At 44.3% G+C, this 17,437-nt stretch overlaps 1 protein-coding gene across 2 annotated transcripts in view; it reads right to left on the bottom strand.

Moving 5' to 3' along the window:
- IL12B (interleukin 12B) overlaps positions 1 to 17,437 on the bottom strand; it is a 72,529-nt gene that overhangs the window by 13,782 nt on the left and 41,310 nt on the right. The window contains exons 5-7 of one of the 2 annotated variants that reach the window (XM_086931211.1): positions 12,896 to 13,071; positions 9,442 to 9,611; positions 7,987 to 8,100 (exon numbers count right to left, since the gene is read on the bottom strand). In XM_086931211.1, coding sequence (XP_086787337.1) covers positions 7,987 to 8,100; positions 9,442 to 9,611; positions 12,896 to 13,071 — 460 coding nt within the window. The remainder of the gene's footprint in view (positions 1 to 7,986; positions 8,101 to 9,441; positions 9,612 to 12,895; positions 13,072 to 17,437) is intronic. The other variant, XM_086931210.1, reaches the window with a different exon arrangement.

Here is a 17,437-nt window from a genome sequence, read left to right as displayed (position 1 = left end):
CAAGGAGTTCTAAAGGCTCTAGTCCTTGTATCTATGTCAGTCGTGGTTCGTATACTAGTTTCTTAATATATGGTTAGGTATGCCCCTAGGGCTTAACGTATATTGTGTTAATTTACTGTGAGCTAATTTAGTTTACTGAATGTACTTTTGCCTCTAGCTTCATAAAGAGACTAGAGGGATGTGTTTAGAATACATATATATATTTTATATATATACCTGGTGTGGTTCTCCTTTCATTTGGTCATTCATGAGATTATAGACTGGTAAAACAAGCTGCTTTACATTCCTTCAAGACTTAGCCTGAAGGCTGCTCTCCACAGCTACCACTAGCATAGCTTTCTATATAGGTGGTCTTTAAACCTACAGTCAATAGGGGTCGTTTGAACTGGTGCAGGGTACTCACTAGAATAGTGGACAGCATATGCCAGGCCAACTTCTCACATCCGTCATCCCCCATTCACCCCCTGCCCCTCCTCCTTTCCCCAAACACGAGCAGCTCCTGTGCAAGTGTGTCTACTGGCTGGCTGAGAGTTTCTAATTGCCTGCTGGTAATGATCTTTTTCCCAGTCCGAACACCTCTGATGAACCCAGAAAGGTGATTAATTTCTAGGTCCTAAAGAGAAGAAAGAAGTTAAAAACAAATAAAACGTCTACTTCTCTGGGTCTGGATCTATGCTGGCAATGAATGTGTCATAAAAGAACAAATGCTATTTAAAATCTGTCTCTGTGCTGGACTCTACTGAAGCTTAGATGTTTTCAATTTCACTTTCTCCCAATAGTACTATGGTTAAACCTTGATGTTTGGCAGCTACACAGCTACTCGTTTGTGGTATGTTTGTACATTTCCGTCATTTACACAGTTCCCTAAAGTTGTAAGATAATATGTAATTTAATTTTTGAGAGAGGAATATTCCATTTATATCAAAGAGATTGCATCTAAAAACCTATTACTGTATTTAACAAATCTCCAGTACACCCATTTATTTCTCATTTTAAAATGTTAAAAATCTGATTATGTTGTATCGACTTTTATTAACTGTTTTGGTATTCCCTTGATATGGTTCATCATACCTGCCAACACCCTCAATTTAGATAGGAGACTCCCCATCCTTTAAGCTAAAAATGATCTTATGTTTGCTTTTTTAAGGCCAGGCATATGATTAGAAAGTTGAAATAAAAAAGTATCCGATTTAAAAGCCAGAAGTGGGTTCTTAAGTGGTATGGTTCCTGGTGAGTCTTGGGAGAATATGTGTTGCCGACTTCCTTCAGTCGTGAAGGTCTGTCATTTAGATGTTGGTAGACTATGCTATACCATGCTGGTGTGATGTTATCTGCCAGCCTCCTTGTTTATAAAGGGCCTGTGGTGTAGGTGTGCCAGTGTGTGCGAGAGACTGATTCAAACTTGAGCTTCACATTGTCCCTACCTCTAAGGTGCTGTTTTTGCGGTCTCACCACAGACAGCAGTGTGATCAATTATTTAACATATATTTAATGTGGGCGTTGGGTCTGCCCTTGCTAAAGATGTGATGTAAGATAAAACAAAGCAGCCGAGCAAAGGCTGTGGTAAAACAGACCACATCACTGAAAAGACTAGAACCTGTGCAGCAAAACACTGGCATTGCTCAAAATGAGCAGACCTAGGAGAATTCGATAATGTGCACCAAACCATGTAACCTAATAACACAATAATGACAAAAGCATTGAATTTAGACAGTCCAGGCAAGCATCAGATCATTCTTCAGACTATGAAACAAAATCCCCACAAACTGATGTAATTGAAACTGAACTACAGAATCAGTTTCTTCATTGAGCTATCACAATTGATTTTTTTAAAGTATGTATTTGCTCAAACTAATTATTTACCTGAAACATAGAAACATGACCAATTAATAACAACTCTTTGAGAGACCCTTTTTCTCTCAAGAGTTCCATAACATTTTCCGTAGCCTGTTCCCATGGGTGGTATATTCTGTGGTACATTTTCTTATAACGCTTATTAAGTAGAACTCGAGCCTCCATGTTTTTTTTATCACACTGGCCTAATTTTGTTAAGAATGAAAACCCCTCTTTATAGTAGCCATTAGATTCTACCATGCTTGAACAGCATTTGGGGCTTATTTATTTGCTGTTTGGTGCCACATTTCAACCACCGCCTCCTGTCTATGCCCACCTGATACAGAGACCATCCATGCCATGTGCTCAGCAGCAACAGGACATTTATACAATTTGCCCTCACTGAACCCCCTACTTTGGCAATAGTGGTTACAGCCCTGAGGATAAGAGGTAACCAGGAGTGAGAGGATCACAACGGAGGAGGGGAGAATTTAATGAGAGTGGGAGCAGTGAGAAAGGAGAAATTGGTCGGACAGGATGGGAGGGACAAGTTTGGAACAGTGCTTAGTTTGTAAAAAGAATAAGTGACGGTCCTTGTCAAGAGGCCAGTGCCGCTTGCTCCATCCATTGTCCCTGTCAACAATTCTGCGTATTCCAGGCCCTCAAAGCTACAAGGATGGCTTGGGAGGCTACGAGGCAGGTATTAGTCATCTTTAATGTATATTGAACTAATGGATTAAGAAATATTTGCAGCCAGAGGTCCTCCACCAAACTGACCAAACGTTATTTAGATAAAGGACACCATGATACCGACCTCTCTTGGACGGTAATTGACAACATTACCTTCAGTAATGACATACAAATAACCCTACTGGGGCGTGAACAGCAATGGATTTATAGACTTGGCACACATAAAAAGGGTTGAAATGATGATACACTCTGGAATCAGCTCAACTCCCTATGACTCTCTTTATTATTCTTTATAACATTTGAGGCCTTTGTTTTTTTATCCTCTTTCCAAGACAGTATATCATCTGTTTTCCTCCTCTCACCGCTAGTCTGTAACTATTGAATAATGCAGGCCTTTTTGGAACAACTTTCAATGTTCCTTTCTGTCAGCATCCTGTGATTACGAATAGTTGAGGTTAGAAAATTGTTCTATTGTCAATAAATTAAACAATACAGATTTTTTATTTTTCTATGACATCTTTGCTGTTGAGGCACATTTATTTTAGTTTAAAAATAAGTTGTTTTGACTCTGTCAACTTTGTCCAATACAATACACTGACATGCACAGTACACCGCTACGTCTGAAACAACCTTACAAATCCCATCCACCCAAGAGGCATGGTCCTCCTTGATGATGTAATCATGTCTAGACGTCCCACGCAGGTGCCCAAGAGGAGGCCTCATATGGCGAGGCTTCCAGGCAGTTAACTGAGCTGAAGCCAGGAGGAGTGAGGGCTGAAATAGGTATTGGGCAACATGGCGCCCATGATGATGCAAGCTAAGCAGACTAGTTCCGCCATTTTGGTTATCAGTTTGATTCATTTTGGTTAATTTCACTTAGTTATTTTGGTTATGCTGATATTTTATTTGCTACAAAGCAATGTTTATGCTGCGAGTACTCATCCATAGAGTTTGCTTATAGTGGCATGTCCCCCTCCTGATCCCACGCTGCCTTGAAGGATTCCACAATTGGGTAAGAATGGATGTCTGCTGTGTTTTCTCATCTGTGTCATATAACAGTGTGCACTATATGTCTCTATGCTACGTTTACCTACACTTTGGTCCTCAGCACATGTCTATGCACTTGTTCACAGTATGGAACCTCTGTCTACACTTGAGATTCAAATCCAGCAATTTTGGTTAATAGAGGAATGATGCGTGTGCTGCGGTTTAAGAGTGTCACATGAACCTGCAGAATCACAGTGTGAAAGCACTAGGCCTGCGCGGAGTTCGCAGAGTTTTACTCCGCGGAACTCCTTGAAGTGCTGGAAAAACTCCACTGAGCTCTGCAGAGTTCTCCCAGAGGCGGAGTCTGTGAAATCACGCTGCTCGCACTGATTTTTAGTGCCGGTAGTTTGTCCCGTGCTGTAAAATCAGCACAAACGGCACTACGTGCCGCATCAGTGGGTGCTGCTGCTTTCTGCCGCTTGAGTAGACATTCTATTCAATGTGAGCAGCAATTTCGCCGGGGGGAGGTCTAGCATGCAATTTATTCTCGCAAGCGCTCGGCAACTTAACGTTGGCGAGCAACGAGAGAGAAAAAACTCTGCTCCGCTTCACGTCGCGGAGTTTTTCAGAACTCTGCGCGGAGTGGGCAAAACTCCACCAGCTAAGGGGAATTGTTCACCCACCCCTAGAAAGCACAAGATTCACATTGGATGATGAGTTCACCTGAGCATTTGTATACTCTCTATACAATATGTTGTGCCCTTCTCTTACAGGAATCAAGTTTGAACATTTCTCATGAGCTATTATACGCAAGAAACTTTGTGTTGAATGATTATATGCCTCCCCCTAGATTAGCGTGATTAACGGTTTCCGGGGGATTAGTTTGTCCTGATGAAAGCCCTGGACCCATAGAGGCCAGTTTTTATGGGCTGAAACATGTTAAAAAGCATATTAGGGTAATAGGAGCATTACATCCCATTGCTTACCCCTTCCTATTGATTGTTAACCGTACATGAACAACAGACAATAAAGGGGATAACTAGATTGCCCTAGGGATTTTCATTCTGAGAATACAGGTGCAATTCATATCATAATTGCTCCCTGGAATATGATCGAGCCCATCCTGGTTTTTAGGCACTAGGATGAGACCCGATGGTGAAGCATAACGATTCAAAGTGGGTGATGGTCTAACAAACAAACACTTGGTTGTATAGGGCGACACTCCTAGGGTTCTAAGCTTATATGACTTTGTAATGGAGCCGGGTATCTTCAGGTGATTGTGGATTTGTTGAATTAATAAGCGACTGTTGTTGTGTTTGTTTCAAAATTAGACAAGCTGAGCCGCCGTGTGGTAGACTGTCAAAAGTGCCAGTGTTGACAATTAAGTGCCTGTGCTGAGCACCGCAAACCACTGTTTCAAATTGAGCACTGACTTGGAAAGATTTACTAATAGTGTCTAATTATTGTAAAAGAAATCTGAAAGATTACTACAGAGGGTGACTCCGGAGGGGATAGTAGTGGAGCAAGCAGGCTACGCCCTGCGTAGCCTTAATGGTGTTGAACACACTGTCTGTTGGCACATTCATTTTTTGCACGCCCAATTTATAAAGGTGGTGACCCAGTGATTAGAAAGGTCTACATCAGTAGTAGTACCTTGACCAACGTGAAGACTCTACTCCACATGGAAAGTACTCAGATTGGAATTAGTATGATGCATTAAACTCTACCCTGTGAGGGGCATTGGTCAATGTTTGTGGTTGTTTAAAAAAACGCTGTTTGTGAAAGTGTCCACTAACTCAATATCATGGGCATTGCACCGCATGCTGCAAAGACGGAAGTTGGTCCGCGGTGCCACCATGTCTGTGGTTCTTGTATCGGCCTGGGGCTCACTGCTGCACACAGCTTCCCAGTGTCTGAGGCTGCTCGCAGCCTGCAACTTCATCAACTTCCAGTTACGTGCACGTGCCCTGTGCCAGAGCTCTCCAGCTAGGGTGACCAACTATCCGTAAATTTCACGGCAGTCCGTAATTTCGGCCGTCTGTCCGTTGTCCGTGAAGCATTCTTTAACGGACGCCATTTGCCCGTAATTTTACCCTTGGGGACCGGTCGCACTACCTTTAAGCCGAAGCCGGCTCAGCTTCCAAACACCTCCCTTCTTGACACTGATGCAAAGCTCAGATACCCGGCAGCATTGGAGAGGCACAGCGGGATGACAACCCTCACACCTCCAGCCCTCGATGAGCTATTAAGAGGTGCTTGAAGGTGACTGAGAGGGAGGGGCGGCAGCTTCAGGAGCAGGGGCATCTATTCAGATGCAAACAGCCCTGAATGTGCCATGTTTCTGCGATTTAGGAGGGCTCACACATTTCATTTCTACCCAGGGCCCCAAAAATCCTAGAACCGGCCCTGATTACACTGTGCAGCACTGGTTCTCTTCACAGAGCTTAAATACTGTCACTAAATTGTAATTTCTTCTAACATGCAGTCTTAAAGTAATAAAATTAAGAAATGGCACAATCGCACCCACACTAATTAACAAAGTATGGAGGACAATCAGTTCTCTTGGAGCATCTCCTGTAAGTACTGTACATCACAGTAGGGGATGGGAAAACTAACATTTTGTAAAGAGCATGTCTTCTCGTTGTCTTGTCCAGGAGGGGGTGAGGAGCCCCTCCCCCCCCCCATCCCCCCTGGAAGAGACCAAGATTATACTACAATACTGCATGCCCACCCTGGCGGATCCTGTTCCCCCTCCTGTGATGGCTCCTGCCCCGCCCCAGTGATGGCTCCTGTCCCCCCACCTGCTCCCCGCCTGTGATGGCTCCTGTCCCCCTCCTGTGGTGGATCCTGTCTCTGCCCTGGGTGGCTTCTGTCCAGTCTTGGAATGGCTCATGCAGCGAGGGTGAATTTCTTGATAGGCCTCTTGTCAAAAAGGCTCTGCTCAAAATTAATATGAAAAGGTGGGCGAGTGAGTAAGTGAAGGGATGAGTGGATGGCTGGATGAATTAGTGAAAGGGTGAATGGATGAATGAAAGATTGAATGGATGGATAATGAGAGATGATTGATGAGTGAGTGGAAGGATGGAAGAGAGAAAAGGTAAATGGCTGGATGCATGGGTGGAAGGGTAGCTGGATGAATAAAAGGGTGGATGGATGAGTGGAAGGATAGATGAGTGAAAAGGTGGATCATGAGTGAGTGGGTGGGTGGATGGATAAGTGAAATGATGGATGGATTGATGAATTGATAAATGCAAGGTTGAATGGATGGACAAATGAGTGAAAGTGTGGATGTAAGGATGGATGAGTGAGTGAAAGGGAGGGTAGATGGACAAAAGGATGAATAGATGAGTGAAGGAGTGAAAGGATAAATGGATGAGAGAAAGGATGGATGAGTGATAGGGTCAATGGATGGATTCATGAGTGGATTAGTAGATGGATGGGTGGGTGGATGGATGGAAGGAAGGATTGCCAAGTGAAAGGGTCGATTGAGAGAGAAAGGGAGGATGGATGGATGACTGATAGAGTGGAAGGGTGGAAGGATGAGTGACTGGGTGGATGGATGAGTAAGTGAAAGGATGGCTGGATGGGTGAAAGAATAAATGGCTAGATGGATGAGTGAATGGATGGATGGGGAGAAGAGTGGATGGATGAGTGTACAGATGGATAGGGGGAAAGGGTGGATGGATGGATAATGGATGGATGAGTGAAAGGATGGATGAGGGGATGGGTGAGTGAAATGATAGATGGAAGGATACATGATGGATAGGTTTGCAATTTGTTGAATATGTTTGGATATGGCTGGGCTTACTTCTATACTATTGCGTGACCTCTGATGTGTATGTAAAACGTATCCAATTGTCCTGAAGTTTTGTCCTGAATTTTGACCTCCTGTCCTGAATTTGTGTCCTGAATTTCGACCCTTTGTCCTGAATTTTTACACTCCCCGTCCTGAATTTGCACCAATGCCAGTTGGTCACCCTATCTCCAGCAGCAGCAGCCCCCTCCCTCCCACCAGCACCTCGCAGGCACTGCAGCTTTCCTGTTCCATTGCCTGTGCAGCATCTCCAAGGGTGGAGCATGTAGTGTTGTGCTTAGTGGGCGCAACCACCCTGGCCCACGAACAGCGTTACTGTAATTGTCACCTCCCCCCCTCCCTTAGCGTATGTTGAATGGCTCCGCCCGACGTAGGGACGGAGGGCACGTTGAATAAGTAATAAAAAGCCCAGGACCCTGGGCGTGGCAGGCACTTGACTGACCACTAACAGTACACACGTGTGGTCTCCTTTCATGCCTCCCCTGACGCCTAGTCGCAACACCACAGAGCACAGAGCCACTTATACCTGCAGCTTCCTCCCTGTAACTGGTGACCTTGTGTCACTGGAGCTCCCCAATCCCTCCTCCCAGCTGGCAACTCCTGAATGCCCACAACTACAGGGTACCCGCGGTTCCTTCTGCGGAATGGCTAGTGTCTCGTACCTACACGGAGTGGCAGCTCCTCTCACTCCAGGACGAGGTGTGGAACTTATCCCGGGCCTGGATGCAGAATCGTTTCACATTTGGCATGTGCATGCTGGTGCTGTTGGCGAGGGTCTGCAAAGCAAACAGAAATCAGAAAACAGCCAGAAAACTACAATTAACGCACAAGCCGAATTGGGCCACTGTGGGGCTTATTTACAAGCCCCTTGCGCCGTCAATGCGTCACTATTAACATGGGAAAAAGTGACATACGGGCGGTGCAAGGGGTTTGTAAATAAGCCCCTGTATGCATGTGATGCCCAGAACTTTGTGTGCGTTTGTGTATGGCGCACTATGGGATATATTCACAATAAAATGTCGGAACGTGATGTTAAAAATTGTAACAACCATTGCACGTCCTTTTCACACTAAGTGAAGCATGAAAAGGGGCCTTATTTACAAAGCGGCGTTAAGCCACTTTAACCCGTTCCGTGCTCATGACGATCAGCTCGTCATGACCGTTGCGCCGTACCCACATGGGGATAATTCCGCTACTGTGCTGGGCGTTCCATTGGACTGGGCATGGTCATGACGAGCTCAGCTCATCATGAGCACAGCGCCACCGTGCTGCATGACGAGCCAAGCTCGTCATGAGCACCGGGGCGCTGCGTGCGCCCCCCCCCCCCCAGCACAGCAGTGGAATGAGCCCCGCAGGGAAGGCGTTAAGTGGCTTAATGCCGCTTTGTAAATAAGGGGATATTGCCAGGATATCGGCACCAGAATATCACTAAAAGTGACGTTCTAGTGGTGATGTCCCCTTGTAGATATGTGCTCCCATGTGTCAGGTGTTTCTCAGAGCATGGGTCCAACAGTGTCTGATGCCTATCAACGTACTTTCGTGTGGGGGAAGAGGGCACAGAAAATGTTCATGCCTATCGGTCTGTGCATGTATTTACTTATTTACGTTTAATATTCTTAGAACGGAAATGAACACCGAAGGATCCTTGGAACTAGAGTCTTAAATGAATGCATATGTTATATACGTGTGTGTTTGTGTGGATGAAGCAACCGCTCTGCATGATACCCAAAAGTTCGGTTGTGCCTCTATGAGACTCGGTTCAATGTGTGCTTGTGGTGACTAGGGGTATGCCAGTGGCAGTTTGGGCGTAGTACTGAGTAGTGTGTATTTATGCATGATGCGTATATGCCCTAGCGTGTGTCTTTGGGTGTGTACATGGCATGCATATGTATGGTGGCAAGCAGCTTGAGCAGTGTGTGGGACAGGCCACTCTGGCAATTCCCTGGTGGGCTGCAGACTTGGGAGCTGCTTTCAGGGCACAGTGGGCCTCCATTACCCAATCATGACCCCACTCTAGTCTTGAAGCGTGAGGCTTGTTTGAATTCTTTTGCCAGGGCTGGTTTTGGTTTTCACCAGGCTCTGTTTGCAGGGCTTCGCTGCCTAGCACTATGACTTACCCAGGGCAGGTTACTGTGTTTTTTCCCGTTTTGCGGCCCTTTCTCTGCTTCAAACACTGAAACATTAAACAACAGAGGGAAGAACGAGGGGCAGTTGCTCCAGGATGCAGGATAATGCCAAGTTATGAAGCCATCCTTCTTCTGCAGATTTTCGGGTGGGTCTGGTTTGACTAGAAATAAAAAAGAAAGACACCTTATGTGACAAGAATATGTGTTCGACAAATTGTGTCAATAAGGCAGCGACATCAGCTCTCATCTGGGGCTGCCCTCGCCCGGTGAGCTACAGTACTGGCTGATTTACAGCAATCTATGACTTGCACTCTACATGGTTGAGACAGACCTGCTTGCTGATGGACCAGAATTTCCTTTCTTTCAGCTTTATCCACTCTTTACCCAATGCAAGTGTAAAGAATTAACAGCCAGATTCATCAAGCGAAATGCGCTCGCAAAAGGGCCAGATTCTGAGAATCTGGCCCTTTGCGAGTGCAATTTTTGCATTTGGGATTCATCATCCCAAATGCAAAAATCGCTAATAAAGAATTCACAAATTTGCGAGGATTAGCATTTAAGGAATCTCTATTAGAGATTCCTTAAATGCTATTCATGAAACATTTTAAAATTGCGAATTCGCAATTTAGGAGCGCTATTTACCACAAAGTCAAACCTCGTGGTAAATAGCGAAAACTTAGAAAAATGCATTTAAATGAATTTTTCTAAGTTGCATGTTACACACACACATGTCCTTTGGACATGTGTGTGCACAACATCAGTGTAAATTCACATTTCAGGGGTGCTACAGGGTGTCCTTTGGACACCCCTCGCACCCTTGAAATCGCATCCTTATTTGCGATTAGCAAATTGCTAATCGCAAATAAGGAATAACTCCCCATTCATTCCTATGGGCCTTTGGCCCATAGGAATGTGTGGGGAGATATTCCTTATTTGCGATTAGCAATTTGCTAATCGCAAATAAGGAGGATGTAGGAATCACAATTTATTTTGCGATTTCTACATGAATCCCGATTTGCAAGTCCTTAATAGCGATTCCTTAATAATCGCTATTAAGGACTCGCAAATCGGGACTTTGGTGAATCTAGCTGTAAGTCTGAGACTCCCCGTCACAGCAGTACTGTCCTGCGCCATTTTCACTTTTGAATTCTCCTACTCGTAAAGCTTTTCACCTGGTGGTATCTGTGCCACACAACATCCAGGTGGCACTTCCAAAATGATGCCAGATGGAAAGTTAAATTCTGCATGGTCAAGGAGAACCCAAAGCGCTTTCCTTTCATACTCCCACGAGTACTCTCTCAGGCAGCAGTATCAGTTGGAAGTAGTTGAGATACAACTTCTTTAATGTACTTCTTGGGAGGTTTACCAACCTATACAGTACACATGTTGATTAGAGAGTGCCAAAAGCTAATAGAAAATATGAGCCAACAGATGACAGACACCTCAGTTAGAAAAAACGCAGCCCTCGCCCACAATTTGTGGTATGCTTCATCACAGGACTTTTCCCACACCCAAAACACCAAATAGTGTTTGGATGTGCTCCACATTTTATTCAGAGCCACCATCACAGGGTTAAAAGAAGACAAAAAATGAGTGATGGTTACTTTATTGCCCTACCATCCACTATATTGTTGACACGAGTCACTTTCTTCACCTCTGGCTTTCCTGCTTCTAACGCATCCACATCAAAGACAACCCAGGCGGCGCCTCAGAGGTGCCACCAGATGAAAAGAGAAACTCTGCATAGTCAAGGAGCACCAAGTGTGTCTTTGTTCCAGCCTGCTATGGTGTGACCTCCCTGGTAGCATATTAACAGCAGTATCAGTCAGAGTGCTTGAGGTGCAACCTCTTTCCTATTCCTTTGAGATGTTTATCAACATCTCTTAACACCGTCTACAATAAGCCTTAACTGCTCCACCACAGTTCCATTAGAGAGAGTCAAAAAAGAGGAATGGATTCTGGTTAGTCCTTGCAAGCAACAGTGTTCAGGGCCTGGGGACAGTGGGAAGAATTAAAACCACCAAGCATTGAGACAAACATCACTCCTGGATGACTGGGAGCTTGGTGGAAGAAATCGGTGGCAGTAGTGAGATAAATAAAGCGCATCAAGAAAATTAGAAGGAGGAGAAAGAAAAACAAAGGGCTGACAGTCATTCAGATCTAACAGACAACTCTGCCTACAGAAAACAAGCACTGTCAAAGTCAATAGGTCTGCCCTTGGCAAGACAGCAAATCATTTTTACAAACATATGCAATAGGCATTAAAAGTGTAAAACTAACAAAAGAAATCTGAAGGCTTGAAAAAAAGTCAATAATGACCCACTGCAAAAATCAATAAAAATATTAAATTAAAGCAGAAATATAAGCAGGTTTGATCTACCAGCCCTAAGACTTAAGATGACTACTTTCTCGGTGGATGTGCACACGTGCACAAGGAAAATGCCAACACTCACAGCAAAAAGGCCCAATGACTGAAGTGGGTTAACCAATTGCCCCATGATATGTACTGTGGTGGGTGGATGCTAAATGTGATTGGTGAATGAAGAGACCAATAGATGAAGAGGACCCACGAAAGGCACCTGCATGTAGCTCTGTATTCATGAATTTTATTATGTTTTTTGTGGCAAACATGAGGATGAGGCTGTATGCCTGACCCGAAAAGAAAGAGAATGAGAAACCTCAAAGGAAATGAGCTCAGGTGAAAGTAACATGTAGTTAAGAATCTTGAGATGAAAAGTTAGACTTTGAAGCTCGTAGGTTAGCCCCTACTTCAGTGCCAACTTCTAACACAGTAGTCATAGCCTTCCCGAAAGAGATAGCTTTTTCTTCTTAGACGCAACGGAATCATGATTCAAATGCAGACAGGAAATTCCCCCTGACCGGGGATCAATCTTTAGAGGCGATTACTGATCTTCCAGGTTTTTGCATGGGTGATTTTGGCCATTTAAGACCTGGTCAAAATCATGTGGTAAAAATTGTATAATTCTGTGATTTGATTTTTCATCTTTTAATGAGGAGGAAATTTGTGGTATTACCATGTTACCCCCATTCTGAAGGTACAGAACTCGGAATGATTAAATAAAATCTGTAGGGTTTTCATTTTACTGTAGGGTTGGTAGGAGATATTCTCCTGTTACTGTCACCCTAATGCAGGAGGGTCCCTTTCGTTCTGGTGGTAATTTGCTTCTCTCTCTGTTACACTTTTTTTTACTTAGTTTTACTATATCAGCACTTCCTCATCATACGTGACACTTTCTTAACTCTATGTTCCATGTAACATTACTCTCAGAATGCCATTTTCTTTCTACCGCTTGCAGATCCCTATGACACTGTCTACTATGAATTGGCCTAATGTCTCCTTCCACCTCTTCTGACTCTGTGGCATATTCGGATTCCCTTCATACCCTAATTCAATGATGTCTGCTGATTGGGTCTTGGTACTTACTGATATCTTTGATGAAGAAGGTGGTGGTGTAGTTGCTGTACTTCTTCCCTTGTGTAGCTTCCAGGAAGACCTTGATGTGTTTGTGGTCTTCTCCATAAGGGCAGGCCTCAGCGTGAAAGCATGTGACGGTGTGTATAGAACCATCCACAATTTTGTGATCCGTGCACTTTATTGTTCTGGTTGAAATGAGATACAAAGGAGGGTGTGGCATTATTCATCCAATTACATTAATTTGTTAGCAAGTAATACAACATCTAAACCAATCACACCTGAAAGAACATTCGGCTGGGCCAGTTCTGCTCTACCTTAGTGAAGATCATAGAGGTTGACCAGAAAAGCAATGTAGCAGATTCAAGTGGAGAGAAATGGAGAATATTTGGGAAAGAAAGTAGGTCAACACCAAGAAATTGGTGAGGTGTTCTTATTTACTCTATAAACCATGATTACAGTTATGTATTCGTTTATTAGTTAATAAAACCCCTAAACATCATTAAAAATTACAATTCAAAACACAAAAAAATCTAGAAATTGCAGGAAGGATAAACCATGATTTGATTGATAAGCATCTGACGGGTCCATAGACCTTTTCAACACCATAAAAGCTATCAAAGAGCTATTTCTGATGAACAGCCCATGTAAGGATGCGAACAGGTGATATATTGTGCTAGCCAAAGGTCAGCTGGCATCTCTGGCCTCACCGGTCCCAGCCAAGAAATCTGAAATAGGCATCGTCACTGATTAGAAGTTGAATCCTGCCCAGCGCCTCAGAACAAAATGAGACTGGAACCTATACCCTTCACTCCTTGATCATTTCACTTCTTTTCAGCATGGGGATATTCTTTGTCGTGATTATTATCACAATGAAAAATGGCAGTTGCCCATCAACATAGCTAAGCCTATGACCAAAGAGCTGTAGGCTCTGCTCAAGTGCCTACTGCTGGCTGGCGGAATAGCTGAAGCCCCCAGCTGTAGGAAGCCGGTAGACCAACTGCATGCCCTGTCCCAGATGGGAGCTAATACAGCCAATGAGCAAGGACAAATGGTGGAGGAACAGTGCCAAGAGTCACACGAGATGCAACAAAAACAACCATAAAGGTGATCCAGCAAAGGGTAACAAACCCTCTACCAATAAAACAAGAACCTTCTTCCTTGGAAAGGGAGCTTTGACATTTCTCCAGTAGGTCTTACAATTCCCAGCTGGAGTACAGGGCACACTATACTTATAGGGCAGTGAGAAAATATAACAATTCCAGGCTGATTTCGAGATAAGTGCCTGTCCTGTGGACCTAAAAATTGTTAGCTGCAAGTAGCCATGAATATTTCCAGGGGCCCCCATATTTAAATAACAAGACTGCATCAAGTTCAGAGGTTACTTGTTATTACTCGAAGTTCCATTGAGTAGGGACATGGGAGATCCAGAAAACGAACCAGTCCTCACATGATCAGGCTGGTATTTCCGTTTAAATGAGTGGTTTACGCCTGCTTCAATTTGTTAAAGTAGGAGAACTTTTGGGCCATATTTCGACCCTAAGTACGACATACTTTTAGTTTTTGCTGCATTCATTCTTAACAACTCTACTTTTGTTTTCTATACTAAGGGAATACCCCTGACCTTTATCATGTCTAATTAATCATATAAGACTATACATGGACCCAAACCATTGACCATCTTCCAGAGTACGCTTGGCTGCTCGAACACAATCAACAGACAGTAAAGTAAACAGATGTATTTGATTAATTTCATAAAGCTCTGACTAGATCCAGAGAGATGGTGGCAGACAACTGTACAGCATGTTATGAATAGTAATCATCTAAATGACATTCTCTTCCCAGGGAGTTCAAATGCATGAAAATGAACATCACAGAATTGCCCACAGGAAGGTGCAGACATCAAATTATGTTATGGTATGTTAAGAATTTATAAGGGTGCAAATACCATAAAGTTGTCGTGGCATTGTGCATTTTCTAATACCACTAAAGTATTTTTAAATGAAAAAAGATGTTAAGGCGCCTAGAGAGACTACAACTACTCGATCACACCTAGACCCGATAAAAGACAAACTCCCATCAAGAGAATCAGCTGATCACTTAATTCCTATTTGGAAAATAGTTATAAGCTGTACAACCACGTTTTCAAACCCTTCCTAAAAAGACAAGCATTTGCAATGCAATAGGTCTCGCATTAGGAAAGTTTGATCTATAGGTATTGTAAATGACAATTATTTTATTTATGTGTTGGTTTTGAAAATAGAGAAATTAATAGCTTTGTCATTTACAATGCCAATAGTATTAACTTTCGCAAATATGACATCTGTAGCATTTGCAATGCAATATGTGTTGTATTTACGTGACTTAGATGTATTGATATTGCAAATAACAATGTCTTTTTTTGGTGTGGAAAATGTAAATATTTTTTAATTTTTGTTTATGTTTTTCAAAATATAAAAGTATTAGTTTTGTTATTAGAAATGCCAATAGTTATAAAATTAGCAAATGTTACATCTATAGCATTAGTAAAGGTACATGTTTAGTTTTCCCCTGTCTTACATGTATTAATCTGACATCACAATGTTTTAACAAGAACAGAAGTGAAAACATTTAAAATACTTGAACCAGTTGTTGTTGAATGTTGTGGTGCCACTGAGTGATGCTGTGGTGGTGCTGAGTGATGCTATGGTGATGCAATAGATAGAGTGAGTGCGATAGATAGATAGAGGGAGGGTGATAGATAAAGGGAGGGTGATAGAGGGTGGGCGATAGAGGGTGGGCGATAGAGGGAGGGCAATAGAGGGAGGGCGATAGAGGGAGGGCGATAGAGTGAGTGAGGGCGATAGAGTGAGGGAGGGCGATAGAGTGAGGGAGGGCGATAGAGTGAGGTAGGGCGGTAGAGTGAGTGAGGGCGGTAGAGTGAGTGCGGTAGAATGAGGGAGGGCGGTAGAGTGAGTGAGGCCGGAGAGTGAGTGAGGGCGGTAGAGTGAGGGAGGGCGATAGAGTGAGGGAGGGCGATAGAGTGAGGGAGGGCGATAGAGTGAGGGAGGGCGATAGAGTGAGGTAGGGCGGTAGAGTGAGTGAGGGCGGTAGAGTGAGTGCGGTAGAATGAGGGTGGTAGAGTGAAGGTGGTAGAGTGTGGGCGGTTGAGTGTGGGCGGTTGAGTGTGGGCGGTTGAGTGTGGGCGGTAGAGTGTTAAGGTGATGGCGGTATAGTGGTAGAGTGAGGGCGGTAGAGTGAGGGCGGTAGAGTGGTAGAGTGAGGGCAGCATAGTGGTAGAGTGAGGGCAGTAGAGTGGTAGAGTGAGGATGGTAGAGTGAAGACTGTGAGGGCGGTAGAGTGAGTGCGGTAGAGTGGTAGAGTGAGGGCAGTAGAGTGAGTGTGTGAGGGTGGTAGAGTGGTATAGTGAGTGCGGTAGAGTGAGGGCATGAGGGCGGTAGAGTGGTAAAGTGAGGGCGGTAGAGTGAGGGCGGTAGAGTGATGGTGTGAGGGAGGTAGAGTGTTAGAGTGAGGGCGGTAGAGTGAGAGCGCTAGAGTGGTAAAGTTAGGGCGGTAGAGTGAGGGTGGTAGAGTGGTAGAGGAAGGGCGGTAGAGTTGTAGAGTGAGGGCGTGAGGGCAGTAGAGTGTGTGAGGTAGAGTGAGTGTGTGAGGGCACTAGAGTGGTATAGTGAGTGGGGTAGCGTGAGGGCGTGAGGGCGGTAGAGTGGTAAAGTGAGGGCAGTAGAATGAGGGCGGTAGAGTGAGGGTGGTAGAGTGAGAGCGCTAGAGTGGTAGAGTTAGGGCGGTAGAGTGGTAGAGGAAGGGCGGTAGAGTTGTAGAGTGAGGGCGGTAGAGTGAGGGCAGTAGAGTGTGTGAGGTAGAGTGAGGGCGTGAGAGCGGTAGAGTGAGTGCAGTAGAGTGGTAGATGAGGGCGGTAGAGTGAGGGTGGTAGAGTAGTAGAGTGAGGGCGGTAGAGTGACAGCAAGAGTCGCCATATACAGAAGCAGTTGCTCAAAGTGCTGTTTGCAAAAATCTATGAAGGGGATTCCTCAATTTCTCTAAACTGATTGGTAAGAGGCTGCCTCTTTCGACTGACCTCTGCACCCCTACATGTTTCTTCTCTAGCATGCTGGAGATGTCAGTAGATTTCTAGACAATCTGGTGTATCTAAAAAGCCTGCGAGTTTGGGGTTCATTGCAGGATGGTATAGACGAGAAGTAGTACTAACAAAGGTTGACACTCTGCACACCAAATGCGAATCTAGTGTTCTGCATTGTGATCAATTATTCCTATTAGTGATCTGGGTGCTGTCGCTTAACCTGACTGGCTCACGTCAGTAAAACAACTAATAACACAAACAGAGACTGTTTGAAAGCGACGCACTATGCACAGGCCCCCGTGGGGTGCTTTATAAACCACAGTTATACATGATACCACATGAGAAGTAGGTCACTGTCTCGGAAAAGCTGATAGTGCTTCACGGGGGTGAAGACAGGATAGCCGAATATGCCAGCACTTCTGAAGAGCTACTACAGATAGTACAAACAGCTTGGGTAGAAGTGATATGAAAACAAA

The sequence above is a fragment of the Lissotriton vulgaris genome, chromosome 7 (assembly GCF_964263255.1).
Source record: "Lissotriton vulgaris chromosome 7, aLisVul1.2, whole genome shotgun sequence".
In the NCBI taxonomy this organism is placed as follows: Eukaryota; Metazoa; Chordata; class Amphibia; order Caudata; family Salamandridae; genus Lissotriton; species Lissotriton vulgaris.
This window is presented reverse-complemented; position numbering and strand designations above follow the sequence as displayed.